Source organism: Aulonocara sp. 'chitande type north' Nkhata Bay, linkage group LG23 (genome assembly GCF_057382095.1).
Source record: "Aulonocara sp. 'chitande type north' Nkhata Bay isolate Kocher_YH1m ecotype deep benthic linkage group LG23, A_spYH_male_GT1.1, whole genome shotgun sequence".
In the NCBI taxonomy this organism is placed as follows: domain Eukaryota; kingdom Metazoa; phylum Chordata; class Actinopteri; order Cichliformes; family Cichlidae; genus Aulonocara; species Aulonocara sp. 'chitande type north' Nkhata Bay.
Window position 1 is genome coordinate 41582976 of NC_141365.1, and position 16575 is coordinate 41599550.

General features: G+C 40.7%; 2 protein-coding genes across 4 annotated transcripts; both read right to left on the bottom strand.

The window, feature by feature from the left end:
• Positions 1-40: 40 nt before the first annotated feature.
• On the bottom strand, positions 41-5557 carry cdadc1 (cytidine and dCMP deaminase domain containing 1). Of its 2 annotated transcripts, none has more exons than XM_086282405.1 (12): positions 5137-5557; positions 4812-4927; positions 4265-4365; positions 3958-4135; positions 3133-3430; positions 2023-2229; positions 1828-1928; positions 1575-1624; positions 1020-1189; positions 739-928; positions 372-420; positions 41-246 (listed from the first exon to the last, which is right to left on the bottom strand). In XM_086282405.1, exons 2-12 carry the CDS (start codon positions 4909-4911, stop codon positions 140-142), a joined length of 1551 nt encoding a protein of 516 aa, XP_086138531.1. In that variant the 5' UTR covers positions 4912-4927; positions 5137-5557; the 3' UTR covers positions 41-139. The 2 variants fall into 2 exon arrangements, with proteins under 2 accessions (XP_086138531.1, XP_086138530.1); XM_086282404.1 differs by having other exon boundaries at positions 4812-5008.
• Positions 5558-6024: 467 nt separating this feature from the next.
• Positions 6025-14971, bottom strand: rcbtb1 (regulator of chromosome condensation (RCC1) and BTB (POZ) domain containing protein 1). Of its 2 annotated transcripts, none has more exons than XM_086283179.1 (14): positions 14919-14971; positions 14790-14819; positions 13931-14219; positions 13308-13458; positions 11899-12065; positions 10935-11093; positions 10744-10851; positions 10466-10608; positions 10150-10213; positions 9903-10029; positions 9669-9795; positions 9338-9489; positions 9113-9243; positions 6025-8347 (listed from the first exon to the last, which is right to left on the bottom strand). In XM_086283179.1, exons 2-14 carry the CDS (start codon positions 14804-14806, stop codon positions 8207-8209), a joined length of 1776 nt encoding a protein of 591 aa, XP_086139305.1. In that variant the 5' UTR covers positions 14807-14819; positions 14919-14971; the 3' UTR covers positions 6025-8206. The 2 variants fall into 2 exon arrangements, with proteins under 2 accessions (XP_086139305.1, XP_086139306.1); XM_086283180.1 differs by having other exon boundaries at positions 8216-8347; positions 9097-9243.
• Between the last annotated feature and the right edge of the window lie 1604 nt (positions 14972-16575).

The following is a 16575-nucleotide window of genomic DNA, read 5'->3' on the forward strand; positions in this document are numbered from 1 at the left end:
AAAATCATATGTGCCACAGATTTGATGCTCATGAAGGAAACAACATTTAGCTCTATTTATTACAGCTGTGAACGATCAAATCTGTGGCACGCAAGTTTAAAACCTGCCTCTGTGGGGGGTGTTTTTTAGGTACGTGGATTTATCGACGGCTCACAGCAGGTGATTCGCAGGACATGCTGGTGCACAGCTTCTTGTTGCTGGGGCTCTCACTCTCAGTCTGTCTGCTGTGCTTTCTGACACAACCGTCTGCAATAAATGGCACTGTGGTTAAAACTCGAATCAGCAAAGGAAAATTGGCTGATTCATAACTCCTTTCTGTAATGTATCTGTGAAGATGGTTAAAATAAAAAAAGGCATAGGGTGCCACTTACTGGCAAGATGAAAAGCTGGCGCTGAGGACACTGAAGGGCTTCTTTGCCACTGTGAGGACAGATAAATGTCAGATTCTTTAAGGACATGTTAGCCTTATCTTCAAAAAGCAAGACATCCAGAAGCTGCTGAATCAGAGATCCCCTTATGCACCAGAATAAATTAACATACATCTCCCTTTTCAACATATTTTCCGAGTCTACGTTTGCTATGTTTGCTGAAGTAATGACCCGTTTCTGCACCCTGGACTTTACTGTAGCTGCAGAAATGTCTACATTGATGGAGGTTTGATATACTCCAAACATCAAACATAAACAGTATGAAATAAAAGGGAACAAAAACAAAACAAGAAAAACATTGTGGACTCACTATGAACTTGCTGATGTTCTTTAGGGTGCCAAATCGCAGGTAGGAAATATCTCCCTTATCTTTGTCCCGGTCCTGGTCAGAGGTGTATATGTGTGTGATACCGGCTCCTCTGATCAGAGGGACACACTCATCACATGGACACTTGGTTACAAAAAGCATGGTTGGCTCATCCGGTTTGATGTCTCGTGTCCTGAAAGGAGGAGGAACACCTATCAAGCGATGATGAACACTGATTTTCTGCATTCATGTTTCCCCTCCCGCCATTTCTGACAAGTTCTGACCTGAAGGTGAGGGCGTTCTGCTCTGCGTGGATAATGTATCTGTATTTACGTCTCTGGCGATCCTCCTGTTTGGCGTCCATCTGAGGGTACTCGGCGTACTGCGAACCTGCGGGGTAAGCGTTGTACCCACAGCCCACCAGGTAGAGACACCCTGTTCCGTTACAGCCAGCCTGAGATGAGGGGACAGATCAAAATACTACATTAACAACATCAGTGTGGGTGTTAAATCTATCTGAGGAACGCGTTAGGATTTATTTGAACATTTTGGGCTCATCATCATGACATTTGTCACAACTGCATCCACCCACACTGAAAACCTCAATGCATTAATACAATCATCCATAAATGGATTTATATAATCCAATTTTGTGCAGACAAAAAAAAAGAAAAAAAAACTCCTTCTGTACGAGCCTGATGTTATTAGGTTTTGTCAGTTTGTCACCTTGTAATCTGGTGTCAAATCCTACCCGAACTGGCACACAGAATTGCCAACAGTCTACTCTTGTGATGAATTAACGAGTTAAATCAAATCAAAAGGAGAATAGTTGAGCTCACCGACTGTCCTTTGGCCCAGATCACAGTGCCCACACCCACTTTAGGATCCTCTGAAATGACAGTTATGCATGTATAAGAAGCTGGAAACAAATAGCAAACTATTGACAGGGTCATTGTTAGAAATGATCATAACCTTTACGACATCACTCAGGAAAAAGTCCTGCAGCCAAACAGCAGTTGTTATGATGCTTGTCAGGCAATATGCAATAGAATGTAGAAGAATGTAGTGTGTGTTATGAATAACCAAACACACCTGTCCTGTAGGCCAGTAGCCTGGCCTGGATCATGCAGTGACGAGCCACTTCTTGGGGCACATCTTCATGACAAGGGGGCAGTGGCACTGACGACTCTTCCCTGGTTCACAGAAGGGACACGATCAAATGAGCGTCAAGTACAAGCGCGTGGCGATGTCTGTGCTGACAAACAGATAAATTTGAGAGTTTCTAACCTGTAGAAGCCGTAGTGTTGCTGTGGCACCCCGGCAGCCACTGCAGCTAAAACTTCCACAAGCTCCCTCATGTTGTTTCTCAGGCTGGAGAAGTAAGGCTCCACGCAAAAATTCTCCAGGCCCATGTGCTTCAAAATCTCCTGATGCAGCTGGGACTTACGAACCAGGAACTGTCTGGAGAAATCCTTCAGGCATCTCATTCGTTCTCTGGAACGACACAGAATATTTCTTATAAACGGGCTGAAAATCCAGCTGTGGTCATCCAGCAGTTTCGCGACTTGAGTTTGATTCACTCAATAAATATTTCTCCTTCTCATTCTGGTTAACTTAAAGATGAAAGACGTTCTCTAATTATTTCTGCAGAATAATCTTTGCTTTGTGCCTCATCTACAGGTTTTCTTGCCCTTTGATGGCTGAAGTCTGACCAGAGGTTAAACTAGGATGCAACGGAGTTCCAGCACCTTTAAATATTAAGTAAAAAATAAAAATATATAGTGGGCGGTTTTATACATAATAACATCAAGAGAGTTTATTCTTAATATCTACCTGCCAAACCCCACACTTTAATTCTGACCAAACCTACGTCAGGAATTTAAGTGTTAGGAAAGCAATAACCGTCCTACGACTGTTCATAACCACACAGCTGAAATAATTTGGTTCTATACATTTACTCTGCTCTCATGAATCAGATACAGATTTCAGGTTTCTCTCTGCCACGTCATTCTCATATTTAAGTTAATTCTGCAGTCACTACAGTTACAAAGCAAACAATTATTTTGACTTCATTTGTTTTGATGCACTTTAGCACACTACACTGTAATATAAATAATGATGTGCACATTTATTTTATATTGTTTGACACTGATTTATGAAAACTGGACTTTTTTTCCCCTCCGTTTTCTTGAGTTAACCATCTGGTGTTCTCATCAGCTGAGATTTCTGCTTCAGGTTCAGTTTGTTTGGGGTTTTTTGGGTGCGTGTCGAGAACCTCCTTGGGTTTCCCTCTAAAATATACCAGGCAACTGAGTATAACTTATTAGAAAGAGAATTCAGCACATAGCTCAAAAGTGCTGCTGTGCAGAAGCAGATACAGTAAGTATAGTAAGGTACCTGTTGAAAAGCTCCTCTGTGTTCTGCTTTGGGTCGTCATCAGTGATCCTCTCTGTGAAGTCACAATTTCTGGACGTCTCGGTGACAAACTGCGCTAGGCCGGGTGCCAGCGGCTGCAGCAGCATGCAGATGTGAGGACGGCTGTTGGACTTGAGCTTCTCTACTGCTACAGCGTCTAGTAAAGCTTCCTCTGAGATGAAGTGAGCTGGACCGCAGTAGCTGGGATTGTTCATAGAGGTGGACTTCAGAATGCTGATCTCAGGGTCCCCGGGCCAGAAAGAGATCTGACTGACTCCAGCTGGAGGAGGAGAGCAAACAGCATTTATCCATCTTAGTTAACTTTGCCCGGGAATGAGAGAACAGAGCTCCAAAGTTCAGCAAACTGCTGATGTAGTTTAATGCCGATAATGCAGTTTACAACAGTACGGCAACACCTGTGGGACATATTCAGTCATACGCTCACAGTAAATAAATATATCATTATGGTGTCAAAGTCTGTCCTGAGTTTCTAAGTGTGTTCACTTCTCAATGTGTCATTCCTCCAATCTGATCATAAAGAGGCTGCTCGCCAAGTCTTATAAAACAGGTCCACTTCAAAGTAAATGAAAGTAAATGAAAGGAGGTGCAGTACCAGAAAGGCTGCAGTTATTCTGACTACAGTTAGGGTGGTGCCTCAAAGTGACAGCAAGATATGTAGTTCTGCCTGATCAAGAACATCTCGTTATTTGAGAGTGTGACACAGAAACACATTCACGCTGCGTGTTGTTTTTAGGCTCCCTTAATGCCGTCTACTCATTCCTGCATCATGCCTCCTTCTCCACTCACCGTTAATGATCATCTTCAGGCAAGTAGCGCAGGGTCTCCTCGAGAAGTACAGTTGACAGTCAGCCAGGCGAGCACCATGTTGGATGATGGCTGCCTGTCCAGCGTGGAGCTCAGCTCCTGAACAATGAAGTCCCACCACTTTGCTTTCCCGCACCACCACCAGACCCATCCCATGGAGCTGAAGCACAGTACAGCTACAGTTATTAATTTTACACACAAGTGCTAGTAAAGATGAATCGCTCCACAGAACTTGATGATTTTTTCCCTAGATTGCATACATCACTGTGTTTTTTATATTCAAACTAACCTGATTACCACCATCCTCCTCTGTTTGCTCCTGAGGGAATAACTCCATCCATAAACTCAGCAAGGTGAAGAGGTTTACCTTTGACAACCTGGGGCCATGACCTGAAGCAGAGACAAAGCTGAATTAAGCCATCTTGTGCACAATGCTTTCCTGAAAAGCTGCAGTAACACATGCTTGGATGAGAATATATACCATGAAGATTACTAATGTTTGCATGGTTTAAAGGCCCCACCGAAGCTAACTTGGCCTGTTGACTGAGACTTAGAAAAATATAACATTTATTTCAGATACACGCAGGTGAAGACCTATGTGTATTGATCTGAGGATGGGGATTTTGCCATATAATGTGAATAGGATAAGATGATCGGCCAAGTCTAAGATAAATATATGCAGCATTGTGTAATGTGTAAATAAAGGCTGTCAGCCGTGGCCATTTAAAGTGCCTCTCTGGTAAACTGTATCTCATGAAGCTGCGGTTTTGTGGCATGACAGAAGGGAAAAATATGAAGCTAAACTACTGGAAGAACTCTTCCTCCAGTTGGCTCACCTTGTATTTTGCTGTCAGTCTGGGTGCTGCTGTCTCTTGTTTCTCGACACGGTGTGGACCGGCCCGGATCGGCTCGGTTCCATATTTGGCTTTCTTCCATTCAATCAATCTGTCAGCTACAGAAAACGATATAATACGTCGACCCGACGTTCAGCAAGAGAAGAGCCGGATGAAGCTTTCTTTTGGTATCCTTTTTACTGTTAAGTTGGATAGTCACATGAATACTATTTTCAACCGACGCTTTCAAAATAAAAGCATAAAAAGACACCGATTTGGTAAATAAAGTTGCACCAATAAAGAAATTCACGTACAAATATGAACTTACACTTCAGAATATTTTTTTTTATAACGACTAGTTAAAGTCACGTTGAAATCCGATGAGTAACGGTAACTCTCAGCAACCGGTGACTTTTTAAGTTACAGTGTTACAGTGCTAACATTACTAGCACTAACTCGCGTATTACGGTACAATGATTCTTAATAAAACACTGTACAGCCGATAAATACTTGAACGAACGTAACTTCATGTCTTTCTACCGCAAGCAGAAACTGCCTCCCTCTTATTTAAAGGGGAAGGAGCCGTTCTTCTGTGACTTCGCTAGTGGACGGTATCTTAACAGTTCCGGATTTCTTCCGGAAATATTTTCTGACGCTGTCACATGGGCGGGGCCAATTGGTTGGCTGTCAGCACGCAACAAAGTACTAATCATTTCAACTGCTAAACATAAGCAGTTAAGCCCATACACTTTTCCGAGCCCATACACTCTCTCATTCTCCACAGAGAGCAGTGGCGCATACCTGTGACATCACTAACCCTTACCTTACGTTGTCTTAAAGACACACCACACAATTGTGACTGTTACAAAGCGTTTTTGAACTAAAAATCAAGAATGTGGGATACTGTTTGTCATTTTATTGATAAATACATTTCATTTTTATACATTTTATTAATGAAAAATCTACTAAAATTTCACCAAAATGTACCACTTTTTATAAAAAATTTCCTTAAGTGATATATTCTTTTTAAAATCTCACATTCCCATCTATAATTTTGATTTATAGATGTTATATCATTCTATTTGCATGTATATTTTTCACGTTATCATTTTGCCATAAAACATAATTGTTTGCATCAAAGAGCCAATAAAGAGCTAGACAATAAAAAAAATACAAAAATATACAAGAACAAAAATTGTTATGACAAGTGAACAAATCAGATTTAAGAAATATTTATTTCATCACAGAAATATAATCCCCATAGCTAAATTAAAAAAGTAAAATAATACAGTATGTCTCAAGTATGTAACAGCAACAGAATAATAATGCATACCCCAAACACTGCAATGCTGTAAGCTGAATATAAGCATGGACCTAATGGTTTTATAAACTTCTCCTAAACGATGAAAGTATAACAAAGAGAGAGAGAGAGTGTGAGTGAGTGAGTGAGTGAGTGTGTGTGTGTGTGTGTGTGTGAGTGAGTGAGTGAGTGAGTGAGTGAGTGTGTGTGTGTGTGTGTGTGAGTGAGTGAGAGAGAGTGAATACAATATGCAAATCAGTTTTACTCTTCCAGTTTAAATTACTTCATAAAAAAAAAAAGAAGGAACAGCTCATAAAAAACAAAACAAGCAGAAACTGTAAACCTAGACCTCATTTCCCGAAAACAATGATTTCCACAGAAGCTCTCAAAGCATCCTAAATTACTTTCCAGCCTGAACTGAAGCTGTGCTTAATAATAAATAGCAGTTCTGCTTTAGTTGGAGCGAACAGAAACTCCTCCTCAAGCATCTGAGTACATCAAGAAATAGAAACCTATCAAGGAAATAGAAATTGATCTCACATTGGCTTTACTGGGAGACGGCATGGTTGACATGTTGTCCTAAAGGCTAGGACGCACAGGGAGTTTTTGGTCATCAGACGACAAAGTGAAAGAATGAAAAAAAGTGCTTCAAAGCATTCCTCTTTCTTTAATATGCAATGTATCCTGTAGCTTTGTTTAGTGCAATTTCTGCTCCATATATAGAAAAACCTACAGAAACTAAGATGAATTCCTCTTAAGTACTTTTGTAGATTTATTTTTAATTTGCCCGAACACAGAAACCAACCTGTAATGATGAAAATGCTAATAATGCGGAAACCTGAGCAAGTTTCCACAGTACAACATGCCTTAGATACAACACATTTTACTTGCAATGGAAGAAAAAAAGGAGCTAATGTCGTAATTTTACCAAAGACGGTTATTTTTCTTAACTGAAAAGCGCAACTTTCTCAGTCTATATATTCCATAGATTTTTGAATAAGCTTAAAAAATCAACCTCTTAGTATTACGGAATATAAAGAGATGACTGTAGTGCTGCAGAGGAAATGTGAGGCAGAATGAACACACCTAGTATAACAGGTTTTAACTTCCCAAAATGTACAAAGGACATTTACCAAGCAAGCAACTCATAACAAACCACAGAAGGCTCTGCATCAGCTGTGTATGTCATGTATATGTATGAGTTTGTCTTTATCAATCAGTTGCTTTGAGTTAAATACAAAGAGCTGCTGAATACCAAATTAGAGCCTGACTTATATAAGATATCTAAGGCCGATACAGATATTTGGTGATTCAAAAATCTTACAGTCTGATATATTGGTCAATATTTTTTTTTTCATTTCAGAGAAACTCAACAAATCAATTTCCCTAAATTGCTACGTTATTTACTCTGCTCAGATCAGCTATAGGTGCTCCAACAGGTAATGCCAAACTTACCCTGTGTCAGCTGGTGGACAAACTATGCAATGTCAGCAATCATAACATGGTAGAAGGGTCTTTCTCCCATCTCCTCGTTACTTTCTTAAGTTTTCCTGTATGAACGCAAACACTAACAGACTGGCAATTAACCAATGCAATCAATTCACCAATAAATTGGGCTCTACTGCTAAGTGTGTGAAACATGTTTACATTACAGTGTTCATCTCTTTAGATTAGGTCAGTAGTTTATTCCTTCCAGATCTTTGGTCCCTCACATGAACTTTTCCAGAAAGTAAATGAACAAAGCAAACGCTGCTGAGAAAAAATAAAAAAAATTCAAGTATACGTAACATATGTAAAGAACTTCCACAGAAAAGGCGCCATGGGTTTGGCCAAAGTGCTCATTTTAGATCCACAGATAACGCAGCTTAAAATCCAGTTTAAGCATCTTGTGAATAATGTTGTTTAAGTGCTTCTTTAAAGTATATATAAATAAGTATTTCAAGAAAGGGCCTCCTCTTTTGTCGTGGATGGGATCAACAGGAATGTGAAAACTGTGGTGTTGCATTCTGCTGCTGCACACGCAGCGTGACCAAATCCACTCGGTCATTAGTTGGTTTTTTTCTTTCTTTTTTAGGTCGCAGGAGCCTAAAAGCACCACTCAGTTCTTGAAGGCTCCACAGCGGCTCGCTTTGCTGATAAACTCCTTCAGCATTGCGCCGTCTACCTGCCAGAAGGCTTCGGTCTGAGTTACCCGAGTCAGGTGGTTTATGCAAAACCTGAAACAAAACTCTTCCAGGTCCTGGAAAATCAAACAATAGAAAAATAATAAGGAGATTAGATTGCAAAAGAAAGAACAAACATTCCGATGCTTATTTTACAGGGTGTTAAACCTTGTAATCCCTGACAGTTTTCCTTTGCTGCTATACCATAGTGCAGACTCGGGCAGACTGCCATCACTCTCAGACAGACTGGTGAAGGTTTGCAAATAACAGCTGTCTAATATTTAAACACAGACTGATTGTCAACATGTTGCAATCACCGTGTGAGTGCGCTGATCAGTATAATAGAGGACCCGACTCGACTGCTTGCATTCTTCTACACAGCAAGGTTGCTGAGCGGCTGCTGTGAAATTGCTGCCCTGCAGCAACAACGTCACGAATTCTGGAGGAATTTCTGTTCAGGTGTCTGAGGTTCTGACTCTGAATGTGTGCAGTTAATATAAATTTCTGTTTATATATGTGTGTACGTCCTTCATTTTGGCCAGTTTATTACAGTTAATCACTACATTATCACAAACAGATTGCATGTAATTGCAGCCTTGACCCAAGCTCAAACTGATAGCAGACTAACTGTCGTATTGCAGTTTTATTGCACCCAAGTCATTTTTGAAGATTGACACTGACTGTGAGTCGTCGCAGACCTGATCCACGTCTTTAAAGCAATTATTTTAAAGGCAACAAGATCACAAGCTCATGGCACACAAACATTTTGGTCGTCTGGTCCAAAATGTGAATTTATCTACCACCTCAGCTTATCCACCTGACAAACCTGTTTATAACTGTACCTCTGCGTCGTATCGTATGGCAGCAGACAGCAGGGTGAAGGCGTTTTCCACAGTGATTCCTCTCTTGATGATCTGCTGACACAGGCGTTTCAGGCGGTTTTCACAATAAGAGGTGGCCAGGTCCAACAGGCCTGCAGCACAACACACAAACACACAGTGTCAAAAAAAAAAAAACATCCTTCTACACACTCTAAGAACATATTTAACAGTTGCATTCATACTAACCAATGGCATCCTCAGGCGAAAGGTCAACAGTGTCTGTGTAAAGAAACTGCAGGAAGGACCTGTAGACGGGATACGAGAACTGGCCAATCTCTATCACTTCCTGCTGATCCTCCGTCCACTGGGAGCGAAACATTGAACGGAAATGCTCGCACCTAGCCGCGATAAAAATACTTTATTTACAATGTATACAAATGGTCAAATAGTCAAAACCTGACATGTTAAGGGCTGCCAACAAAAATCACAGGCTGCCTTAACTGCCCTGAAACAAAGCACAGCTACCAAATGCATCAAGGCTATCTTTCACTTATAGCTATGTGGATAATAAACACACCTGATCTTCAGCACAGCTTTGTGAACGTGGATGTATTTGCCATCAACACTGAACTTGAGGTCAGCCGTTTCTGGACTGTCGAACTCTTTCCTCAGAGCCTCTGCAACCGTCAGGAAGTCATCTTGCTCTAGAAGAAAACCCCCCCGCAGTAGAAACAGTTCTAGTACTTAGACAGCTTTCATTTTTGTTTGTTTTTTACACAAATAATCCACAATTTGTTGTCTCTTCTCTCACCCATAGACATGAGGCGCCACATAACGGATGGCGTAGCGAAGCAGGCAAAGACGTCGTCTGTGTTGGTGAGGTGCGTGAGGTGTGGCAGGACAATGGATTGGCCCCGGCACTGACCCCACATAAAAACCTGGAGGAGGAGTGAAATGATAATGCTCCTGGATTTTTTTGGTCCTTTTTTTAGAATAAAGAATTCCAGAAACCAAAGAAATACAAGACTGTGCATCACTTTGAAAGATGAATGCTATACCTGCCCACTTTGGGTCTTGGCTGCCGACGTGTGTGTCGAATGGCATGCTGCCACCTCGACGACCCTGCCAAATTAGAGACACAGGGAAGCTTTTCCTTCTTAATTATTGTACTGAAACATGTCAAAAGTCTGAAAGCTGTTTTGCTGTGGCATGATTTGCCCCAAAATATCTACAATTAGGGAAAGAGCATTGTTTTGTTTACTGCAGACGACCACTTAAGACCAGGAGCGGAGGCAGAGGTACAGAGGGAGGAAATGAGGACAGGAAACTAAATATTAACAGGAAACGTCCGACACCCTTCCCTCTCCTTCCTACCTCTCTTTGTCAGCCATGATGTGCACAGGGCTGAGGTGGTTGCTCTTGGTGCCAGTTCCCAGTTGACCATAGGTATTTGCTCCCCAGGCATATAGCAGCCCTTTATCGGTTAGGGCCAGGCAGTGTCCATAGCCCGATACAATCTGGAAGGTAGGGATGGATTTAAATGCGGCTGATAAAAAAAAATTACCCAATCAGATGTCAGCACAAATCATGAGTCATCCTCAAGGCAATTATTGATATTAAAAACTCATTCATGTGGTTGTTGGATGTCTCACCTGTTGAATGCACATCCCTTGGAGTGCAGCGACACGGCAAGGTGTCAGCTGATTTCCATTGTTGCCAATTCCCAACTGCCCATTTCCATTGTAGCCCCAGCCGTAAACCTAAAGAGAAATAAAAGCCACCCTGTTTACCACATCAAGTTCAGATTTCTCAATGAGATCACTAAGAATTTATTTAACATCACCTCTCCATTGTCGACAAGAGCCATAGAGGAGGTTTGCCCACACGTGATGCCCGATGCATTCTTGCCCTGCAGGCATCCGGTGACCTTCCTGGGGTAGGGTTGGTTGGCTGTGGAGCCTGAACCAATCTGGCCACAGTTATTATATCCCCATGCAAAGACCTAGAGAGGATTGACAATGTTGTAGTGTGAGAAAAAACACCTTTCTCAGAATGATGTTATTGATGCTGTACTCTGAGTTGTTCTGTTTGAGTAACATCTCAAACAGAACAACTTGAATGTACATGAACAAACTGGGAAAAGGATGCAATACTTAACGTACACTTAGTAATATTTTAAATGGCAACAGCCTTTCCAGCTTACCACACAAACAACCCCATTAGCTTTAATGCCGCTGGGTTAAAGACAAACTTCTTAGTGTGACACCTAAAGGCCTCAAGGTGGCAGGTCAAGGTATATAAGGGTGACCCCCTTAGGGCTAAACTTTTTATTTAGAGTGGTACATAAAAATAAGAATATTCTAATTTCAGTCATATTTGATGATATTTTATTAATTTAATTAAATTATGTGTGCCACATATTTCTTTTCATTACCTACTATTGCCATCCCTGCTCTTTTCTTTTGTTGTTTAAGAGTGAATGGAAACTGTTTACCATCCAGCACCATAGCACCAAATCCCAACAGCAGTCACCTCAATATGCTTTATATTGTAAGGTTACGACTGTACAATAATAGAGAGAAAACCTAATCACTCAGCTGATCCCCACTAGTAAGCACTTGGTGACAGTGGGAAGGAAAAACTTCCTTTTAACAGGAAGAAACCTCCAGAAGAACCAGGTTCAGGGAGAAGCATCTGCCAGGACCAGCTGGGGGTGAGGGGAAAAGAAGAGAACAGAGCGAGACAGGAAAAGACACGCTAAACACATTTAACGGTAATTTAAAAAATATATATAAAAAAGGACTTGCCTCTCCATCCAGAGTGAGAGCCATAGAGTGATGTGAGCCACACGACACCTCTTTCACTTTTTTGTTCTGCAGGTTAGCGGTGATCAACACGGGGGAGAGTCCCGGGTTGGTCGACCCATTCCCCAGCTGACTGTAACCATTGTGACCCCATGCAAACAGATGTCCATCTGCAACACATAAAAACAAATTTAAGCTGTCAATGTTATACAGGTTTTGGTTATACAGTGTCTGAGTTTCTATTTATGTTATTAGCACATTTTTTAGTTCAGGTAAACCCTTTCATGCATGAATTATGACAACCTGAATCAGGATTTTTATTCATCTTTAGGTATGAAAAAAAGATTTTTGAACTTATTTTTTTTAAACATTTACTTATTTATTTATTTACATGTACAGGACCTGGAAAAACTAGTCCATTCATCATTCAGCATTCATCTTTAGTAGGCTTGATTACCGTAACAGCATCTTTACAGGTCTACCTAAAAAAATCAGTCAGACAACTACAGCTCATTCAGAACTCTGCTGCTCGAGTCCTCACTAAGACCAAAAAAGTGGACCACATCAGTCCAGCTCTGAGGTCTTTACACTGGCTGCCTGTCCGTCAGAGGATGGATGCTGGTCTATAAAGCTCTGAATGGTTTAGGACCAAAATACATCAGTGACCTGCTGACCCAGTATGAACCTTCCAGATCCCTCAGGTCATCTGGATCCGGTCTTTTATCAGTTCCTAGAGTCAGAACCAGACACGGAGAAGCTGCATTCAGCTTATATGCTCCATATATCTGGAACAAACTCCCAGAAAGCCTCAGATCAGCTGAAACACTCAGTTTATTTAAATCCAGGTTGAAGACTCACCTGTTCTCAGCTGCATTTGAATAAAGCACCAAATCCACACTTTTAAGCTTAAATTTCAAAACTTACATTTTAACTACCGGTACTGATTTTATCTACTGTTCCTTTTTTCCCCATTGTAAATCATGCTTTTTATTTGTTTTTGTTTTTTAATGTCTCTGTTAAGCACTTTGAATCAACTTGCCGTTGAATTGTGCTGTATAAATAAACTTGCTTTGCCTTTTCAAAGGGTTGATGTGTATACATTGTATGTCCATCAGTTGATGTGCATACAACTGATGTGTATGGACTGACACATCAGTGTCCAATGTAGTGGTTTATGTGCAAGTACACCATCAACACTGACACAAATACAAGAAAACAGCCTTTGAATAGCTGTCCACTGTAGTGACCACTATGCATGAAAGAGTTAAGCTCATATTAGTGACATTTCCACTGTTCAATAGAAAAAAGTCAACCTTTCTGTAGAAATTGACCAATATTGAGCACATGACTATACAGTGAAATGCTTATGCAGCAGGATGAAAACATTGTATAAATATAAAAAAACAGCCTACCGTCAGTAGCCAATAGGACATGAGGTCCGCTGCCATAGCTCACACTGGCTACCTTCTTCCCTCGTAGGAAGTCCAGTTTCTTCGGCATAACAGTGCTCAGAATGTCTCCTGTACCAAGGCAGCTACTGCAGTTTAACCCCAACACAAACACCTGGAAACAGTAACACACGTTTCAAAATACAGAGACACAGTGCAGATACACATTTAAAGTGCTGTGTTGTAGGTTATCAACAAACACAAAGCAAATAGATGCTCATTGTGTGACTTATGCGTTTTGATTGAGATCAGCTGTGCTCTGGTATGGTGGCATTCAAACAGGAAAGTGAAAACAATGCAGGATCTCCTGCGGCATATTTTTTCTTTCCCCACAAAACACACGCTTATGAAATAAACCTTCACATAAAAAGCGCACTGGAGGCATTTCACACAGCAAACCCCATCGGCTTCATACGTTTTCCTGTTGTTTAAACTGTCACGTAACTACAGAGCAAACGACACACTTCATGTAAAGTCAGAATTAGATTCAGGCACAAATATAAGGAAGACAAAACAAGTACAATCATTCGAGTGCTATTTAAAGAGCTCATATCATAAACAGAAACTATCAAATGTGCACTCCTCACCTCATTTCCATGGGTGATATAGATTGCTTCATTGGCAGTGGTGCCAAAGACACAGGCCTGTCGCACTGTAGCTAGTTCCTGAGCACTCAGCAGGTAGAACAGGGGCCATTTACTGACATCCATCACCGCTCCTGCAAAATTCAGTCTTCCTAGCTGGGAAGTAGGAGGAGTCAGGGATGATCGGGGAGAGGAGGAGGGCACAGGAGGGGGATGACGAGGGGAAGGGAGGACCCGAGGAGGAGGCGATGGTGGTGGTGGCGTGGAGCCAGAAGAACCATCCCTGCTGTCGCTTTAGATAAGACAAGAAATATATTAAAGATAAATAGACAAAGTTTGTTTTTTAAACAGTTACATTACTATAAAGAGGGGTAACATTTATTCTTCTTCTCTTGAAATGACAGGCAAGTATTTGGCAAGTTCAGGACTACATCAAATAATACCTGTATGTCTTGGGAAATGCATCTCAATCTCATGTAAATGAGGCATAGCATGAGGCCAAAGCAATAACACATAATGTTACTGTTAAGCTCTCAACTCCTGAGAAAAGCCAGCGAGCTGATATTGGATATAGCTGATAAGCAGGGACGTTTTAAATTGCTACATTTTTTTCCACCTTAGCCAGCATGATGATAACAATAATAATAATATTAGCAATAATCGTAATAATAACAATAATTTAAAAAAGAAACAAAACAAGCATACTCTAATTTACTGCTCCCCTTTTTTTCAACCCTACGTAGAAAAACTTTTAATTTCACCCCTTAAAGGCACCACAGCAGCAAAGCTAACTGCGATTAAAAGCTTGTGATGAACGGAGAAGCTAGTAGCTTAGTTAAGCGCTTTCTTGTGCTCTTCCTACCTAAAGCATCGCTCCATAACAACGAGTCGACTGAGAAAAGACAGACAGCGACAGCGTTACGGCAACAACTTTAAGAATAAAAACGACTACTTCTACAGCGTGTAAACTCGTGTTAATAAATACATTTACCTGAAAAAAAATCGCTCGTCCGGTGTTTACAGTAGCACAACCGCCGAGCCGCGTCGAGAGTGGTCAGTTGTTCTTCTTTGCGCATGATACGCGCGGTTGATTAAGCGGGCGCGTAGGAGCACCACTGCCCCATCCGGCCCTCAGTTAAATAACACCTAGATGTAGACGTGCACTTACCAGCCACAGATGGGGATAACGCTCACGGCCCGAACCAAAGCCGCAATTCTCCTGTAATAAAATCGATCTTCAACGAATTAATTTTTTTTTCAGTGTTATTATATTTATCTACAAATACTTAAAGGTAGGTATACTGGAACAAGTCAAGTTTTTGCAGGTGACAAAGAAATAATTATAACTAAAGCAGTAATGTTAGGTCGTGTATGAGTAGTTTTAAGCATCACTCAACTTACAGGAAAGACGAAATAATTATATTCTAAGTATATTTAACTAGTGCCTAAATTCTGGGTATTTTGCAGGAAAGGAGACATAAATTATACTGTAAGTAATTTTAAGTATGGTGTAATTTGTGGGAAAACAAACAATATAAGTGCACTGGACTTCTTGGGGGGCAGGCTGTATTATGGAGTGGCTTTACTTGGTCTAACTTCCAGGTACTTCCAACTTCTGTACCCTCCTTTAAAAGTTATGTTTGAGCTGTGATTGTGCAAGAAAAAAGTTAGACTAGGCTCCATCACTGTGAGGTCACATAGTCCTACACATTTTGATAGTACTTATTTTTTCTTGTTACTTGGCAAAGGAGAACTGTCCTTATCACATTTATATTGTTTAAAACAGGACAGTTGAATAAACAGCATTACTTAGCACTTAGTTCCTCCTACGCCGAGCGGCGCATCAGCATAACTCAAATTAAATAAAGTTTTCAAAAAAAAATAATGCTGTGAAAAGGCAAGATTAATCCATTCCAAAATATGGCTCACACTCAAGTATTTTAAATTTTGTTTTTCTACAAAATTACTATGAAAAGTGGAACTACTTAAAATTATCTAACTACTTAAATATACTTACAATATAATTATTTCTTTGCTTCCTGGGTCATGACACGTGACCCTTTTATTCTAGTATACTTACCATGAAGTCTTTGTCGACAAATATAATTACTTTGTAACTTCAAATAAAATAACTGAAATTCCTTTAAATTACTGAGGAATTATGCAATAGTTGTGGGCCGTATTATTACGTTACCCAGATGGGCAACAGCTCTCGTGGTTCTGTAATGGTCTGAGGTCCGAAACATACCTTTTACAGTCCACACTGTGTGATACTCCTGTCAGCTATTCACACAGGCTCACCAAAACTGGACAAGTGGAAAAATGTTGCCTCGTCTGATGAGTCTTGATCTCTTGACAATAAAGCTGACTTTGACTGATACTCACAAGTTAAAATTCCTTATTTAAATCCCCATATGTGGGGGAAAAAAGCTGCATATAAATAAAACATTATTATTAAATTTCTCTGACCCCCCCCCCCCCCTCCAAAAACAACCAGAAAATGTGTCCTGTCTCAACCACCTTGTAGTTCCTGTTTATGAACAGTAGGTGGAGTACTGGCACACACTGTAGCATTGGGCTCTTAAGGTTTAATGCGCTGCAACAAGCGGGGTGCTTTCCAAGTGAACAGCAGAACATCAAGGCTTTAA